Source organism: Rhamphochromis sp. 'chilingali' (genome assembly GCF_963969265.1).
Source record: "Rhamphochromis sp. 'chilingali' genome assembly, chromosome: 6".
NCBI lineage: Eukaryota > Metazoa > Chordata > Actinopteri > Cichliformes > Cichlidae > Rhamphochromis > Rhamphochromis sp. 'chilingali'.
Genome location: NC_137933.1, coordinates 5,366,535 through 5,382,046, shown reverse-complemented (window position 1 = coordinate 5,382,046; position 15,512 = coordinate 5,366,535). Strand labels below are relative to the sequence as shown.

Sequence of the window (15,512 nt, the reverse complement as noted above, 5' to 3'; positions counted from 1 at the left end):
TACACCTTCTCATTTCTTTTCTGTTTCCTGTTTTGTCTGTTCATCTTTACCCTTCATTTCCCCTCTCCCCTTTCTTTTCTTTTTAACTATCCCTTATTTTCAGTTTCCTCCCAATTCCAGTTCCCCTCTTTCATCTCATCTTCATCTTCTTCTTCTTCTTGCTCTCTCTAGCTTCATTAGTTTCCTTTTCATTCCCCATTCCTATATCTCCCCGTGTTCCCCTTTTCCCTCCTCCCACACTCTCACACTTCATCCATCGTTTCTGTCTCACTCCTTTGCTCTTTCCTTGCCTCTTCTCCTTCAAACACCTCTTCCTCTCTCTCGCTCCTGTCCAAGTCTTTCTTCTTTTCATCTCTCTCTCCTCCTCCTCTCTTCTCTATTCCAGCAGTACCGACTTAGTGAGCAGCAGCGGCAGCAGCGGCAGCAGCACCGTCACTCAGCTCAGCAATAACTCGCATGAAAATGAGGACCTGCTTTTTTTTCTTGACTCTTTTTTTATTTTTAAAGATTTAATCTTTTCTTTTGAGTATTTTTTTCCCTCCACTTTTCAGCCGCTGGTTGTTTTCCCAGTGCAGCAGAATGAGGGTACCATGCATCCCAAATAGGCTTTCTGTCCTCACTCCAACTAGAGCACGCAGCCATATGCTTGTCTTTGTTCCTTTAGCTCACTGGAGTTAAACAGGTCAGTCTGTAGCTTTTATATAAAATTTAAAAGTGGGGACTTTAGAAGACGGGATTTTCTTAATGAAATTTCTCATGCAAACCCTTCATGTAGTGGCAGAGTGTGTTTGGGCACGACCACTGATATCAAGCTGCATGTTTCAGAGGATAATAGTATGAAATATTCAGGATAGTTATCGTCCTGTGAGAATGACAGAAATCGATTTTTGTCAAGAGACAAATCATCTTTTTTTTTCTTTTTTTTGAAACTTTAATATTTGGAAGTTGGTGAAGATATTTGGGGGACATTTCTGTGTTTTCGCTGTTTTTTTTTTTGTGACATAAAGACACATGCACTGGTCTTCAGTGAAAATGGAGATCACAACGTCAGTGGTTTAAGCAGGATGGAAGCATCGGAGGCGTTGACGCCTGTAACGGCCACCACGCCGGCCACGTTGATACCAAACTCTTCTCTGGAGAATGTCAGCCAGGCGTCCTCTGGCTCGTCCAGATCTCCTCCTCTACCTCCTCACTCGCAGGTGGCGTCGGTGTTTATCGTGCTGGTGGTCACGGTCATCATCCTGGGGACTGTGGTGGGGAACGTGCTGGTCGTGGTGGCGGTGTTCACCAGTCGAGCCCTGAGGGCACCTCAGAACCTTTTCCTGGTGTCTCTGGCTTCAGCGGACATACTGGTGGCAACTCTGGTCATCCCCTTCTCCCTAGCCAATGAGGTGAGGCGACTGTTTTGTAGTTCCAAGTTCACACAGTTTTCTATGTATTCGGTTCCTGTTCCTTGTCTGTTTACAAACAAGAATTAATAGCTGTATTAGCGCCGATCAGGTCAAATCTCTGAAAGTCCAATAATTTTAGATGTTGTTCAAACTTGGTCTGGAGGTTTCTCTCCATCTCGATTCTTCTCTTGTGAAAAAATACAGTGTTCACTGCACCAACGCAGGGGCTCACCACAGAGCTCCTGCAACGCTGAGTCTGCCGACAGATGAGTAGTCTCTGTGCAGCCCTTTCCTTTCATTTCTCAACATACTGCAGTCTACAATTATTTGATGGTTAAATGAGTTTCACTGGGAGTATCAAGGTTAAGAGAACATGATTTTCTTCATTTTCATTTGAGTATTTATGATTTCCATGATATAAAAAGCCTAAAAAAAAGCTATCCTATTTTTCTCTCTGTCCCCTGCTCATCCTTATTGTCACCCTCAGGGCACCCTCCATTCTCCCCTCTCTCTTCACTTTCATCATCCTCTCACTCTGTGCTCACTGGCTGCTATACAGAATGACCCTCTGCAAGTACCAAGCGTACGGGACTGATCCGAGCCCCGTGAGCTTGCAGCCTTGTGCTGTTTGGTGATGAGGTACATCGCACAACCATCTGTAGAGCTCGTCTGTCCTGCATGGTGCTGTTCCCGAACCAGGTTAAGATGTTTCCCGTCAGGATGCTCTCTATGGTGCACGAGTAAAAGTTCCTGAGCACCTAGGAGGGCAGTTGGAAGTCTCCCAAGCGTCTGAGGTGGTAGAGACGCTGACGGGCCTTTTTCACCACGGTGTTGATGTGACAGGACCATGACAGATCCTGCGTGATGTGAACTCCGAGGTATTTGAAGCTGTCCACTCTCTCCACTGGGCACTCGTTGATGACAGGGGTCTGGTAGTTCCTCTCCTGCTTAGTGCTGAAGTCCACTATCAGCTCCTTTGTCTTACTGACGTTTAGAAGGAGGTTGTTCCTCTGGCACCAGTTCTCCAGATTCCTAATCTCCTTCAGGTAGGCCGTCTCGTTGTTATCAGAGATCAGGCCCACCACGACGGTGTCGTCAGCAAACTTGACGATGGTGGTGGAGCTGGTAGTGGCCACACAGTCATATGTGTACAAAGAGTACAGCAGGGGGCTCAGAACACACCCCTGGGGGGCTCCAGTGCTGAGAGTGGTGGAGGCTGAGACATGTCCGCCCATCCTTACTGCCTGTGGTCTGCCAGTTAGGAAGTTGGAGATCCACTGACACATAGATGAGCTGAGTCCCAGATGCTCCAGCTTGGTGGTGAGTGTGGAGGGAATTATGGTATTAAATGCAGAGCTGTAGTCTATGAAGAGCATTTTAACATAATTCCCCCTTCTAGTGTCCAAGTGAGTGAGTGATGTGTGGAGGAGATGAGAGATGGCATCGTCTGTGGAACGATTTGGACGGTAAGCGAACTGTAGTGGGTCCAGTGTGTCTGGTAGTGAAGAAATGATGAAGTCTCTGACCAGGCGTTCAAAGCACTTCATCACTACTGAGGTGAGGGCTACAGGGCGATAGTCATTGAGAGGAGCAGGGTGGGGTTTCTTCGGGACAGGAACAATGATGGACTCTTTGAAGCATGTGGGGATCACCGACTGAGATAAAGAGATGTTGAATATCTCAGTGAACACAGGAGCTAGCTGGTATGCGCAGTCTCTGAGGATACAACCTGAGATGCCGTCTGGTCCTGCTGCTTTCCTGGTGTTCACTCTCTTGAAGGCTCTCCTTACTTCATGCTCGGAGATGACGAGCACGTTTCCGGTGCTGGCAGTATCTTCCTGTTTGCAGCCATTAGCGCCGCTAGCACTAGCATTGTTGGAGTCCTTAGCTGCAGCCTCGAAGCGAGCAAAGAAAGTGTTCAGCTCGTCTGCCAGAGTCACGGCCGCGTTCGTCATACCGGTTGTTGGTGCTTTATAGTCCGTTATTGTCCTTAGTCCCCGCCACAGGCTCCTAGAGTCACTCTGTTGGAGTTGTGACTCTAGTTTCCTCCCATAGCGCTGCTTCGCCTCTTTCACCGCCCTCCGCACGTTATATGACGCGGCTTTGTACGGGTCCATGTCCCCCGTCGTGAGTCCCGTGTTGTAGGCAGCGGAGCGGGATCTCAGAGCGTCGCTTCCCTTTGTTCTCCCTCAAGATCTCACTCGGCCAGCTCGGATCCGGAGTTAAAAACTTCGAATTGTGAGTACATTGTATACCAATAGAAACAAGAGTGTCACTGTCATACCTAATGTACCCAATAGTGATGATTTTGCCGATTTAGAAACGCTGAAAACTAACTTAAAAAACAAAGACAAAGAAAAAGTGGTCGGAGCAGTCGTGACGGTGTTCCAGATCTACTGGCGTTTAGATCAACTGGCGTTGGTCGAACAGATGTGTGGCAGTCTTGCGTTTCAGTAGCTACTACCGACAAACCAGCAAAAAAACGCCAAATGTGTCATCTGTGACACTTGTGAGGTTATCTCAAACACACTCCGTCAGTCTTGATGCTGTTGAACAACAAAATGTTTAAAAATGTGGCGAGTTTACCTGGTGATATCCTCATGCGCGACGCGATCGCGAAAACAGCAAACAAGTAACACCACGCCGATGTTGTTCACAGGACAGCAAGAGTAAACGATCGGGAGACTCTTGTCGTCGTTATCGTTCCCCTCGCACGGTTTATTTCTCCGAATTCAGCGTTTTTGCTTCACAACTAAAGCGAGCAGTTTACTTTGTGCACTAACATGGAGTCGGGTCAACCAGCGCCACCTCTGGCCAAGTGCCACAGCCTACAGCCAGATCAACCTGTGACACACATCTGCACCACGTTTGAATCAGTGTCATGCACATTTGTACCTTTCAATTGTCTCTGTTTGTGCGTCATGCAAATAAACCTTTGAAAAGAATGAAATGATATCATATATTCCTTATTGGCCTACATTTGTTCAAAATCCCAAATTATATACACAAAGTCATAGAAATCACCACTCCAATTGGTCATCATGATTTTGATATTCTCTTTTTCCATAACAATGAAATACACCTTGGACAAATATGACACATCAATATTTCATTAGTGTTGTAACATCACATGTCGTTAGCATAGTCTGTCTGTGTCTTCCCTCTGCAAACGAACATTTCAGAGTTGGTTGTTATATACAGTCTGTATAAGTGTGGTTAATCTAATAAACATTTGTAAGGAGATGGCAGTTACTGTGAATGTACTGCAGGTGATTAGTAATAAACAGTCAGACAATGACCCTGACAATCTCATTCAATCTTGCAGATTGAATGCACCTTCTGTGGAAAGTGGTACCACACAGTGTTGTGGACAAATGTTGTGGGTGCTAAATAAACAGAAAAAAGTGATCCCTGTTGTCTTTGCTTACTGATTGTTTTTAGTGTTGACAATCCACATTGCTGCCATTGCATCTGTCAACATGTTTGTGGGCAGATTTGGATGTACCAGGGGTAAGTGCAGCCACTCAGCCTCTACTCAATGTGATCATAGCAGCAGGTGCAGATGTGTCACAAGTTAATCTAGTAGTAGGCTGTGGTAGTAGTGGACTGACCTCCATTGGAGACTGCTCCAGCTGCTGTGTGATAGTGGATCTGCTACAAATTGAAGATCATAAGCAAGTTTTGGAAATTAACCCTTGTATTATGTTGAAGAACAAACAATTGACATTGATTTTGTTGCGGGTCATTTTGACCCGTACTGTGTAAATCCACTCAGAATTATCCAAAAACTGCAATAAAACAATAGCAACTTTATTTTCCATTAGATAAACATGTAGAACACAGACATACAACAGTTAGACTTTCCATAACTATTTTAGGAACAATTTGGTTTTTCGTTCTTACAAACACATTTCTTTTGAACTTGCCCAACGTTCTCAGTTTTTCAATGCTCAACATTTTCAATTTTGTCCACATGCTGGACAAAATGTGCTTTCTGCAGATGTACTTCTTGCATTCCTCACAGAAAGTGCTTGTTTTCAAACAGGAATCTTCCTAACTAAGATTTAAAACAAAGGATTTCTACGTCTCCTCCAGTCTCACAAACAGATGACAAACCAAGCGACACACCTGAGTCACTGACTTTCTTAAATCCACTCACTCTCACTGGCTCTGTTTATTACTAATCACTGTGTAACTGCTGTGAATTCAAAGTAACTGCCATCTCCTTACAAATGTTCATTAGATTAACCACACTTATACAGACTGTATATAACTCCAGCCATGTTGATGGATTGCCTATATTGGCTGGAAATATTAATTTCCAGGGAACAGACACAGACAAACGATGCTTACAGGATGTGATGTGACAACACTAATGAAATATTGATGTGTCATATTTGTCCAAGGTGTATTTCATTGTTATGGAAAAAGAGAATATCAAAATCATGATGACCAATTGGAGTGGTGATTTCTATGACTTTGTGTATATAATTTGGAATTTTGTACAAATGTAGGCCAATAAGGAATATATGATATCATTTCATTCTTTTCAAAGGTTTATTTGCATGACGCACAAACAGAGACAATTGAAAGGTACAAATGTGCATGACACTGATTCAAACGTGGTGCAGATGTGTCACAGGTTGATCTGGCTGTAGGCTGTGGCACTTGGCCAGAGGTGGCGCTGGTTGACTCGACTCCATGTTAGTGCACAAAGTAAACTGCTCGCTTTAGTTGTGAAGCAAAAACGCTGAATTCGGAGAAATAAACCGTGCGAGGGGAACGATGACGACGACAAGAGTCTCCCGATCGTTTACTCTTGCTGTCCTGTGAACAACATCGGCGTGGTGTTACTTGTTTGCTGTTTTTGCGATCGCGTCGCGCATGAGGATATCACCAGGTAAACTCGCCACATTTTTAAACATTTTGTTGTTCAACAGCATCAAGACTGACGGAGTGTGTTTGAGACAACCTCACAAGTGTCACAGATGACACATTTGGCGTTTTTTTGCTGGTTTGTCGGTAGGAACTACTGAAACGCAAGACTGCCACACATCTGTTCGACCAACGCCAGTTGATCTAAACGCCAGTAGATCTGGAACAACGGCAGCCGACCTCACCAGCGCCATTCTTGTTTATAAAACAATATTTACAGTATGTTAAAATATGTTGGCCTGATTTAGGCGTATGACAGGTGCAATCATACGACATAGAACAGCTAATAAGGACACTGGTCTTGCAGGAGTTATTTAGTAATACATAATAACTCCCGATGGCATTCATTAGAGTACACAAAAGCTCACTTCCCTCAGAGCGGGTCACCATATAATACAGCTTAGTGCTTCTTGTGTTGCTACGTTTTCAGCTGAAGCCGCGATCAATACAAATGACTGCTTGGAGTAAGGTGTAGCTGCCAGTACAGCCCAGTACCAGTCAGACTGTGCTGTGGACTCAACTATTCTGCATCATTTGTAAGCCTCCACTATTTTTTTTTTAAATTAAAGTCCAGTCACCCAATAAATTTATTTAGGCAATTTATTTTTTTGGAATTAAAAAAAGCTTTTTGTCATGGTCCAAGAAAACCCAGCGTTTTGCTTCTCTTACTCTGAAGGTACTTCGTCTCATGTGTTGTGTTTAGCTTTGCGTCTTCTGTCTCCAGCTGAGTTCCCCATGTGTTTCCTGTTCCCTTGTTGTTCCCTGTCTAAGCTCTTTGTTTCCTTCTGTCCGGCGTTGCGATCTCCCTCATGGTTGTGTGAGTCTCTGTGTGTTCAGTTCATTAGATTTTCCAGTTTAGTTTTGTACAGTTTATTCCTGTGTTTGAGTCTCGCCTATGAGTCTGCCTTTGGGTCCTTTCCTGCCTGCAGCACACAGCCGATCATGACACTTTTCATCCCAGCATTTCAACGTGCCCTCCTACCATTGTGACAAAGTCTGTCCCATTTTCCGCTCCATTACCGCGAGATTGCATCAAATAGGAATCTCATACCCAAGTAGCTCATCTGTTTGAAATGACCCTCAAAGCCTGTGATGTTCAAGAAACCTGATTGGGATCATTTGCATATCCTGCTGTAAGCAGCCATCAGAAGATGTGTACACTGTGGCTGTAAAGAGATAGACATGGTCAGCAACAATATTCAGGTGGGCTGTGGTATTTAAATGACGCACAGCTGGTAAAGAGCCAAAGTGTGCCAAGAAAATATCTCCCATCACCGCCATAAGTACCTCGAACCACTTATTCAAGGCAGGATGGATCTATGCTTTCATGTCGTTTCAGCAGAAATCCAGACTCATGAGATCAGGCAACATTTGTCCAACCTTTTATTGTTCACTTCGGTGAGCCTTTGCAAACTGCTCTTAGCTGACAGGATTAGCACTTGGTGTGGTCTTCTGCTGCTGTGGCCCAAGCCCAGTGTATGATGCATTCATAGATGCTCTTCTGCACACTTTGGTTGTAATGAGTCGTTGTTTGAGTTACTGTTCCCCTCCTCTGAGCTGTCTCCTCTGGGAAAGACAAAGATTTTTTTTTTCTAGAGAACTGCCACTAACTGGATGTTTTGTCTTTTTCCTGCCATTCTTTGTGAACTCTATAGATGCTTGTGTGGAAAAATTCCAGTAGATCAACAGTTTCTGAAGTACTCAGTTTTCTTTTCTTTCCTTTCTCTCCCGTTCTGATGCTTGGTTGGACCTTCAGTGCAGTGCAATGATATGCACTACACTGAATAATTTACTGTAACACAAACACATATTTATTCATATTCAGTGCTGATGTACACAGTAACATATTTTTTAGAAATGTGCATTACTAATTTTGAATCACTTCGCCTCTGTCAGTGCACCCCAGGGCGGCTGTGGCTACAATGTAGCTTGCCATCACCAGTGTGTGAATGTGTGTGTGAATGGGTGGATGACTGGATGTGTAAAGTGCTTTGGGGTCCTTAGGGACTAGCAAAGCGCTATACACATACAGGCCATTTACCATTTACCATTCACTTAAAGCTGGATTACCTCACAGGGGTGTCTAAGGAGCTTGGAAAGAAAAGCGTCTGGAGTTCTTTAAGTTGCTTGAAGACGTTTCACCTATCATCCGAGAAGCTTCTTCAGTTCTAGGGTCAAAAGGTGGAGAGTCCCAGAGTTAAACCCTGTAGGACTGTCCCCCCCAAGAGGGCCAAAGGACCCCCTAATGATCCTCTACCTAATCACACGATCCATGGTGTGAAAGCGGGTGTGGGTCACAATCAGCCAAGGTTTCAGGTGAACCCGCTGTGAAACTTAGCCCCAACCTATCATGTTGTTTTCTGAGGTCAATCTGGGACTCTCCAGCATTTGACCTGAAGAAGCTTCTCGGATGAGAGGTGAAACGTCTTCAAGCAACTTAAAGAAGTCCAGACGCTTTTCTTTCCAAGCTCCTTAGACTACGATGACCTGGATGACTGAGAACCTTCACAGACTCACGAGGGTGTCCACCTTCACACCTCAAAGAAAAAAGCTGTAACAACTGGGAATCCTCCACTGAGTCTTCTAAATTAAGTCATGTGAAATGTTCACACCAGTGTGTGAATGGGTGGATGACTGAATGTAGTGTAAAGCACTTTGGGGTCCTTAGGGACTAAGTAAAGCACTTTACAAATACAGGCCATTTACCATATTTACCATTCACTTGGATAAATGACAAATAGAAAAAGGGCAGCTTGTGGCTTTTTAATCACTGCGATTAAAACGCCAACAAAAGAAAGCAGTGTAGTGGAAGATATAGTGAAGCCTTTAGTTTACTTATAAAGACTGATCCAAGGACTGTGAATCACATGGTGCAGACCTTTTTACATATTTTCTATTAGCAGGCTTTTAGGCTTTCAGTGACACTGGGGAAACACTGGTAGGAGACCACAGCATGACCAGTAATGCAACTGTGTGAAAATGAACTGGTTGCTTTTGAAATGAATGCTTCGAAGTTGGAGACCAGGTCTACAGCTACTGTTCAAAGCGACTTTAGTACCTCAAAATTGCAATGCAATAACAATAAGTACTTTATTCATCTTTTCATGGCTAAAGATGAAAATAAATACTTAAGAAAAAAATCCTGATTGAGGTTGTCATAATTCATGCATGACAGGGTTAAAGGAACCCTCCAGCATTGGGCCAAAAACATGCACTGCATGCACATAAAGACTGCATCACAATGAAGCCGGGGGTAAATATGTGGGGTGGGAGCTTCTGGTGCTGAATTTTGAATTAGTATCCAGGTGTGGATCAAGAGAAGCATTTCCATCCACTTGTTTTTAAAAATGCATTTCCGATTTGACCTTGCAATACCCAGAAGGAAAACAGACATTTTCAAAACATTTGAAGCATGCAGAAGAAACAAATACATGATATATAATGCACAAAACATACATGAATGTATGTAATGTTCACAGCAGCTTCTGCTCTGCTGCTGAGACACAAGAAACGTTGAAGACATTTCTCCATTTTTTACTCTTTGATTAAAGCACATTGAATCAAATCATATCCTTCCCTCATCTCCTTGTAATAATTGCAGCCTGCGGAAGTGTGAGCCCCATCAGCTGTTTATGGCAACAAATTTACTTCATCCATCCATTCAGTTTCTACTTCTTAACGGGGTCTGCATGTTGAGGGCAGCAGCAAAGATGCCCTGACACCCCCTCCAGCTCTTCTGGGGAGATACTGAGGCCCAGCTCAGAGTCCGTCTCTTCAGCGTGTCCTGGATCTGTCCTGGGATCTCCTTCTAAAACACGTCACAACAGGAACACCCATGAGGCATCCCAGTAGGATGCCCGAAGCACCTCGTGGCTTTGACTGATCTCCTCGTCTTATCTCTAAGGCTGAGCCCCGACACAAGAAGCTCAATCTCTGTGATTGGATTCTTTCAGGTGCATTCACCTAAGCACACAGCTTTCTTGTCACCACAAAAGACCGACACATAAATTCACTCATGCTCATACATTTGCATAAAGGTCATGGATGGAATTATTTCCTAGATTTTCTCGAACACCGATGGGGATTGAGCGCAGTGTGTGAAATTAAAGCTGGGATTGAGCAGTCTGAATGCTGACGCTCTGAGGTCAGGGACAACTCTAACCCTAACCCCAGGAAATCAGCAGGCTTTGTGTTTATTGAAAGGCAAAGTCTTGGCAGACCTGGAACAAAGACATGATCGCTTTGCTGACACGCAGCAAAAGCTAATCACATATTTACCAAAACATCAATTTTGTTTTTTTGTTTTTTTAAGTGTAGTGTTCGGTTAGAGCGAGGGTCAGGATCACCGCCTTCAGTACGCTGATGTAGACCTCAGAGGGTTATCGATTCCTCCTGTGACTGAGGAAGTAGAGCAGGTCATCTACTACACCAAAGGTCAATTATTGGAGCTGAGCCTCATCCAATCCTTAATGGGCAAGGTAATGTACCAAACCCCCGATGCATCTCTCAGATTGTGAGTGTGCATGTGTGTGTGAGGGTTAGTTAGAAAGGTCTTAAAGGGATCGAATGATGCATCGTGGGTATGGGAGCATGTGGCTTGTTGTGAAAACCCCTGAGTTTGCAGGAAAAACCTGTATAAGTAATACCAGTGAGTACTGAAACATGTGCTGGGTGCAAACACACAGAGGTGCCTGTTGGTGTAACTTCAGGTACATTTTTAATATCATTATTTTTGGTGGTGGACGTGTGGATTTTTTTTATTCACGTTAGAGAGAATGCTCTTTTTGCAGAATCTCACAAACCCATGTTATTTACAACAGAACATAGAAACCATCAAATGGTTCAATTGAGAAAATGAAGCATTTTGAGTCATTTTGTTTTTGATGGTAATAACACAAAACAGCTAAAGATGCTCACACGGAGCCATGGTTACCACAGTCTAACATCTCCCATCTTTGAAACATCGGTCAGTAAATGTTTGGGAACTAAAGGGACAGTTGCTGCAGGAAGACGAGTGTTGACCCATTCTTGTTGGATAGAGGATCCTAATAAAATAAGATGTCCGTCTCACAGGAAGTAACAAAGGTCAAACCGACCATTAGGGCTAATTTACCGCTACAGAGTAGCCGACGATCTGGCGAAGAGTGAAGGTCTGAGCTGCTCCTTAAGTACTGCCGATGACCTGCAGGTGAGGAGAGGCAGGCGAGGTAGACAGGAAGTAGAAAAAACACACCTTACACACTGACGGACAGCCTGGACCATGATATTATCACTGAGTAACTGAGCGGGGAAGCCCAGTCATGGCTGATATGGAGAAGCGTTCATGTTTTACTTGGAAGTGTTTGTTGTCCTTTGAGCTGGAAACATGAAATGAATTTGAACGTCTTACTGAGTAATGAAGAGACGCTCTCTGGCATTCTGCATGAAAACGTGTGAGAAGTAGACTGTCAACATCTTGGCTTGTTAAAAAACGTGACAGATAATTCTGAACAATTTAATTAATTGTTTCCCCTCGCTCAAGTTCGGAGGCACCTGTTTGATGTGTAGCTGCTGAATCCACTCTGATGTTCTCCTCTGCTCTCAGCAATAACTACCTGGTGCTTTGTTCCTGCTTTTCTTTAGCTATTATTCCTTGAAATGATCCTGCAGCTGTATTGTGTTAGACATGGCTTCATATCTGTAGTACTTTCTGTTCCTTCCTGCTCAGGTCTTTGTATTCACTCTCACACCACCGTCATCCTGGTACTTTGAGCCGTCTTTAGTCTCCTACTTAACTGGTTACATTGTAACTAGTTCTTACCTAGTCTCGTCTGCTACTTCTTTCTTCAGCTGAAGGATGGGTGGAGTTATGAGGGGAGTTATTGGGGGTGTCCAAATTCATGGGCTGCATCCAGGTCGATTACATCACAGCGACGCGATGAAGGCGGTCCAAATTTGCGTCCTCCTTTTCCCCAGATTTGAAGGATGGGTCGGGTGTATCCCTCGTGGGATTCATAGCGTGGCTCAGACGGCCAATTCCAGTTTCCAACAATGGCGGCAGCTACTTAGTTTTAATATTACTCTTATTACTCTTTCTGGGTCACAAAATAAACTTTTAAGATATTTTCAAGTGAAAATGTTGCTGTGTAAACTTCAAATCACATATTTGTAAAAGTGCTCAGACGTTTTTGGAGACGTCTGTTACCCACCAGCTCAATAGCTTGCCGGGGGTTCAAGGCTCACTAGAGCCGGCGAGAACGGCGAAGTCCCGGCAAATCGTTTTCAGACCCCTGCGGTCTTTCACTACTCAGGTTAAACATGATACATAAGTCACTTAGATAACTTAAAAATGTTATTGGCTAGACCGTCCAATTTCACAGCCACTCACTTCTGGCCTACCTGGCCTTCGGAGGACCCGGCCCACGTAGACTGCGAAGGCCGGGTCCTCAGGAAGATGCAGCCTCTGAATTTGGACACGGCTATTGTACCAGGTACTCTGACAAGGAAAAGAGATGAGACTGGAGAGAACACAAAGAAACTGCACTAATATGTAGACTTACCAGTTAACTACCAAGCCCTTATTTTAACCGTCTAGCATTGCTTATGTTCCCTGCTGATGGATGGTCATGGTTACAGTGGTCTTTGATGTTGTTGTCTTGGACTGCAGTTGGTGGAGATGAGAAGGGGGCCATTCTAACCATCAACCACACGGTGCTTCGCTAGGCACTCGGAGGCTAATGAACAGAACAAGGAGTACAGGCTCCAGCTGCAGTCCAACATGTTGGAGTCTTTCAATGTGACGGGAGACTCACTGGAGAGACAGACGATTGTACTAATCTATTAATTATTAGAAGTTAGGCAATTTACAGAAAAGGCATTTCATAAAATGAGATGTTTGCAACACTTTTAAAGTGCGCTTGTGTCTTGTGTATAAATGGAATCTGTGAGAAATGTTGAGCTTACACCTCAGTCTACGGCTGAGTGCTTATCTTCATAACTGTTTATCTGTTCTTGAAGCCAGCTTCACCCCGCCGCCTGAAATTCAAGAAGTACGATGTTCAAAGAAAAACGATGGAATATTCCATGGTGATCCTTCCATATAAAGATTTACAGTTTAACAACAATAGTGTTGAAATGAAACTACTGATTTGTGCTCCTGGACTTTTGTGGCTTTCCCTCCCATTTATCTCGCTGTCTGTCTTTCTGTTTACTGCACTTAAAGATCCTGCTGTATTCTGTTATTTCAGTCTGCCACAGCTATGATCAGCAGCTTGAAAAGTAAGAAGAACTGTTGGCCCAGTTTTAGGAATTGCTGTTTATGATTGTGTGCTGTGCAAATAAAAACAGTCAATTTATTTTAACCCTCATCTAACATGCAGGCTCATTTCACACCTCTAAATCGATAAACTAGGAGTGCAACAGGGTAACATGTGCTACTTTTTGTTTTTACCAAGCAGGTCATAAAAAACTGAAGTACATGAGGGCAGATGAAAAGGGACATTGGAAAAGGACAGACTTGGTGCTAGCAGAAGCTTGGGGGGGGGGGGGGGGTTGATGAATATTTCTGGGAAAAGATTACTGTTTTGAACTGGCTGGAGGAAGACCAGAGCAGCAGCTGCCGTAAGAGCCTCCAGAGTAAAAAAGCAGCAGCCAGTGTGGCAGTTATGAGGTTTTGACAGAATATTTATACTGCAGTGAAATATTCGATTAAGCGATTCCCTGCTGACAGATGCTGATTGAGGAATAAGCACTTTTCTTCGTACACGTCTTAATCACTTTGTCCTCCTTCCAGGTCATGGGCTACTGGTACTTTGGTTCCACCTGGTGCTCCTTCTACCTGGCTCTGGACGTCCTCTTTTGCACTTCCTCCATTGTCCACCTGTGTGCCATCAGCCTTGACCGATACTGGTCCGTCACCAAAGCGGTGAGCTACAACCGCAAACGTACTCCCCGGCGGATCAAAACGATGATCAGCATCGTGTGGCTCATATCTATTGTCATCTCGTCCCCACCGCTGCTAATGACCCACAAAGAGGATCTGGGGACGTACGGGGAGAATAACACACACACACAGGAGTGTCTCCTCAACAACCAGACATGGTACATCCTCTCCTCCTGCCTGGTGTCCTTCTTCGCCCCGGGAGTCATCATGATACTCGTTTACTGTAAGATATACCGCGTTGCTAAGCAGCGGGCCTCCACCGTGTTCGTGGCGAAGAACGTGATGGAGCGGCAGCCGTCGCAGTCCGAGACGTGTTTCGTGGGCACGTCCAGGGTTTGCCAAAGGAAGGGCTGTCCTCAGTATGAGCTGGACAGCCCGCGGCCCCCCGCCCGACACAGTTCTTCCAACATCGACAGCAACAGCAGCACTCACAGGAGAGGAGAGCTGGATGAGATCGACTTAGAGGAATGGAGCTGCCAAGGTGAAATAAAAACATCCTTGTCCTTTTCCTCATCGCTCCGCTTCCCCAGGAGAGGCGGTGGGAGGATGAAAACAGATGAGGGAAAGGACGCGGAGGGAGCAGCAAACAGTTTGAAACCCCCTCCTTCTGTGCCCCCTCCTTCCTGTGCCTCCATATCGTGGGCATCATCGGACCACGGCTCCAACCATTTCCTTCTCCCGTCTCCGGTGCCCGTCCGCAGCAGACACGCGTCTCTATCCAAAAACAAAGTGGCTCAAATGAGGGAGAAGCGCTTCACATTTGTCCTGGCAGTGGTGATGGGCGTATTTGTCCTCTGCTGGTTCCCGTTTTTCTTCACTTACAGCCTCCACGCTGTCTGCAGGGAGAACTGCATCATCCCTGATACTCTCTTCAACCTCTTCTTCTGGATCGGGTACTGCAACAGCTGCCTGAACCCCATCATCTACACCATTTTTAACCGAGACTTCAGAAGGGCCTTCAAGAAGATTTTATTCCAGACTCATAAACGAACCTAAGATGTCTGAGCGTGTGTGTGTGAGCGCACACACTGACACGCATTAAAACGCAATTGTGGACACGCAGTTTTAACCCTGTTTTCCACTGTGCTGTCATATCGACATTAAAGGGCTTGTCATACAGCCGGAGCATTGATTCATTATTCAACCACTCACTAATTTATTAAATCATCACTTTCTATTCTTGTGTAAACCCACAGAGGAAGATGATTAAAGGCAGGTGTTTCTGCCTCCTTGATGCAATAACAGTTCAACATCACAACCTGGAT

At 44.6% G+C, this 15,512-nt stretch overlaps 1 protein-coding gene across 1 annotated transcript; it reads left to right on the top strand.

Moving 5' to 3' along the window:
• Window positions 1-1,064: 1,064 nt before the first annotated feature.
• Window positions 1,065-15,243, top strand: LOC308397993 (alpha-2Db adrenergic receptor-like; the record flags this gene model as incomplete). The annotated part of the gene is made up of 2 exons (XM_080884348.1): window positions 1,065-1,391; window positions 14,098-15,243. The coding sequence occupies 2 exons, from the start codon at window positions 1,065-1,067 to the stop codon at window positions 15,241-15,243; spliced, it is 1,473 nt and encodes a 490-aa protein (XP_080740474.1).
• Window positions 15,244-15,512: the final 269 nt, after the last annotated feature.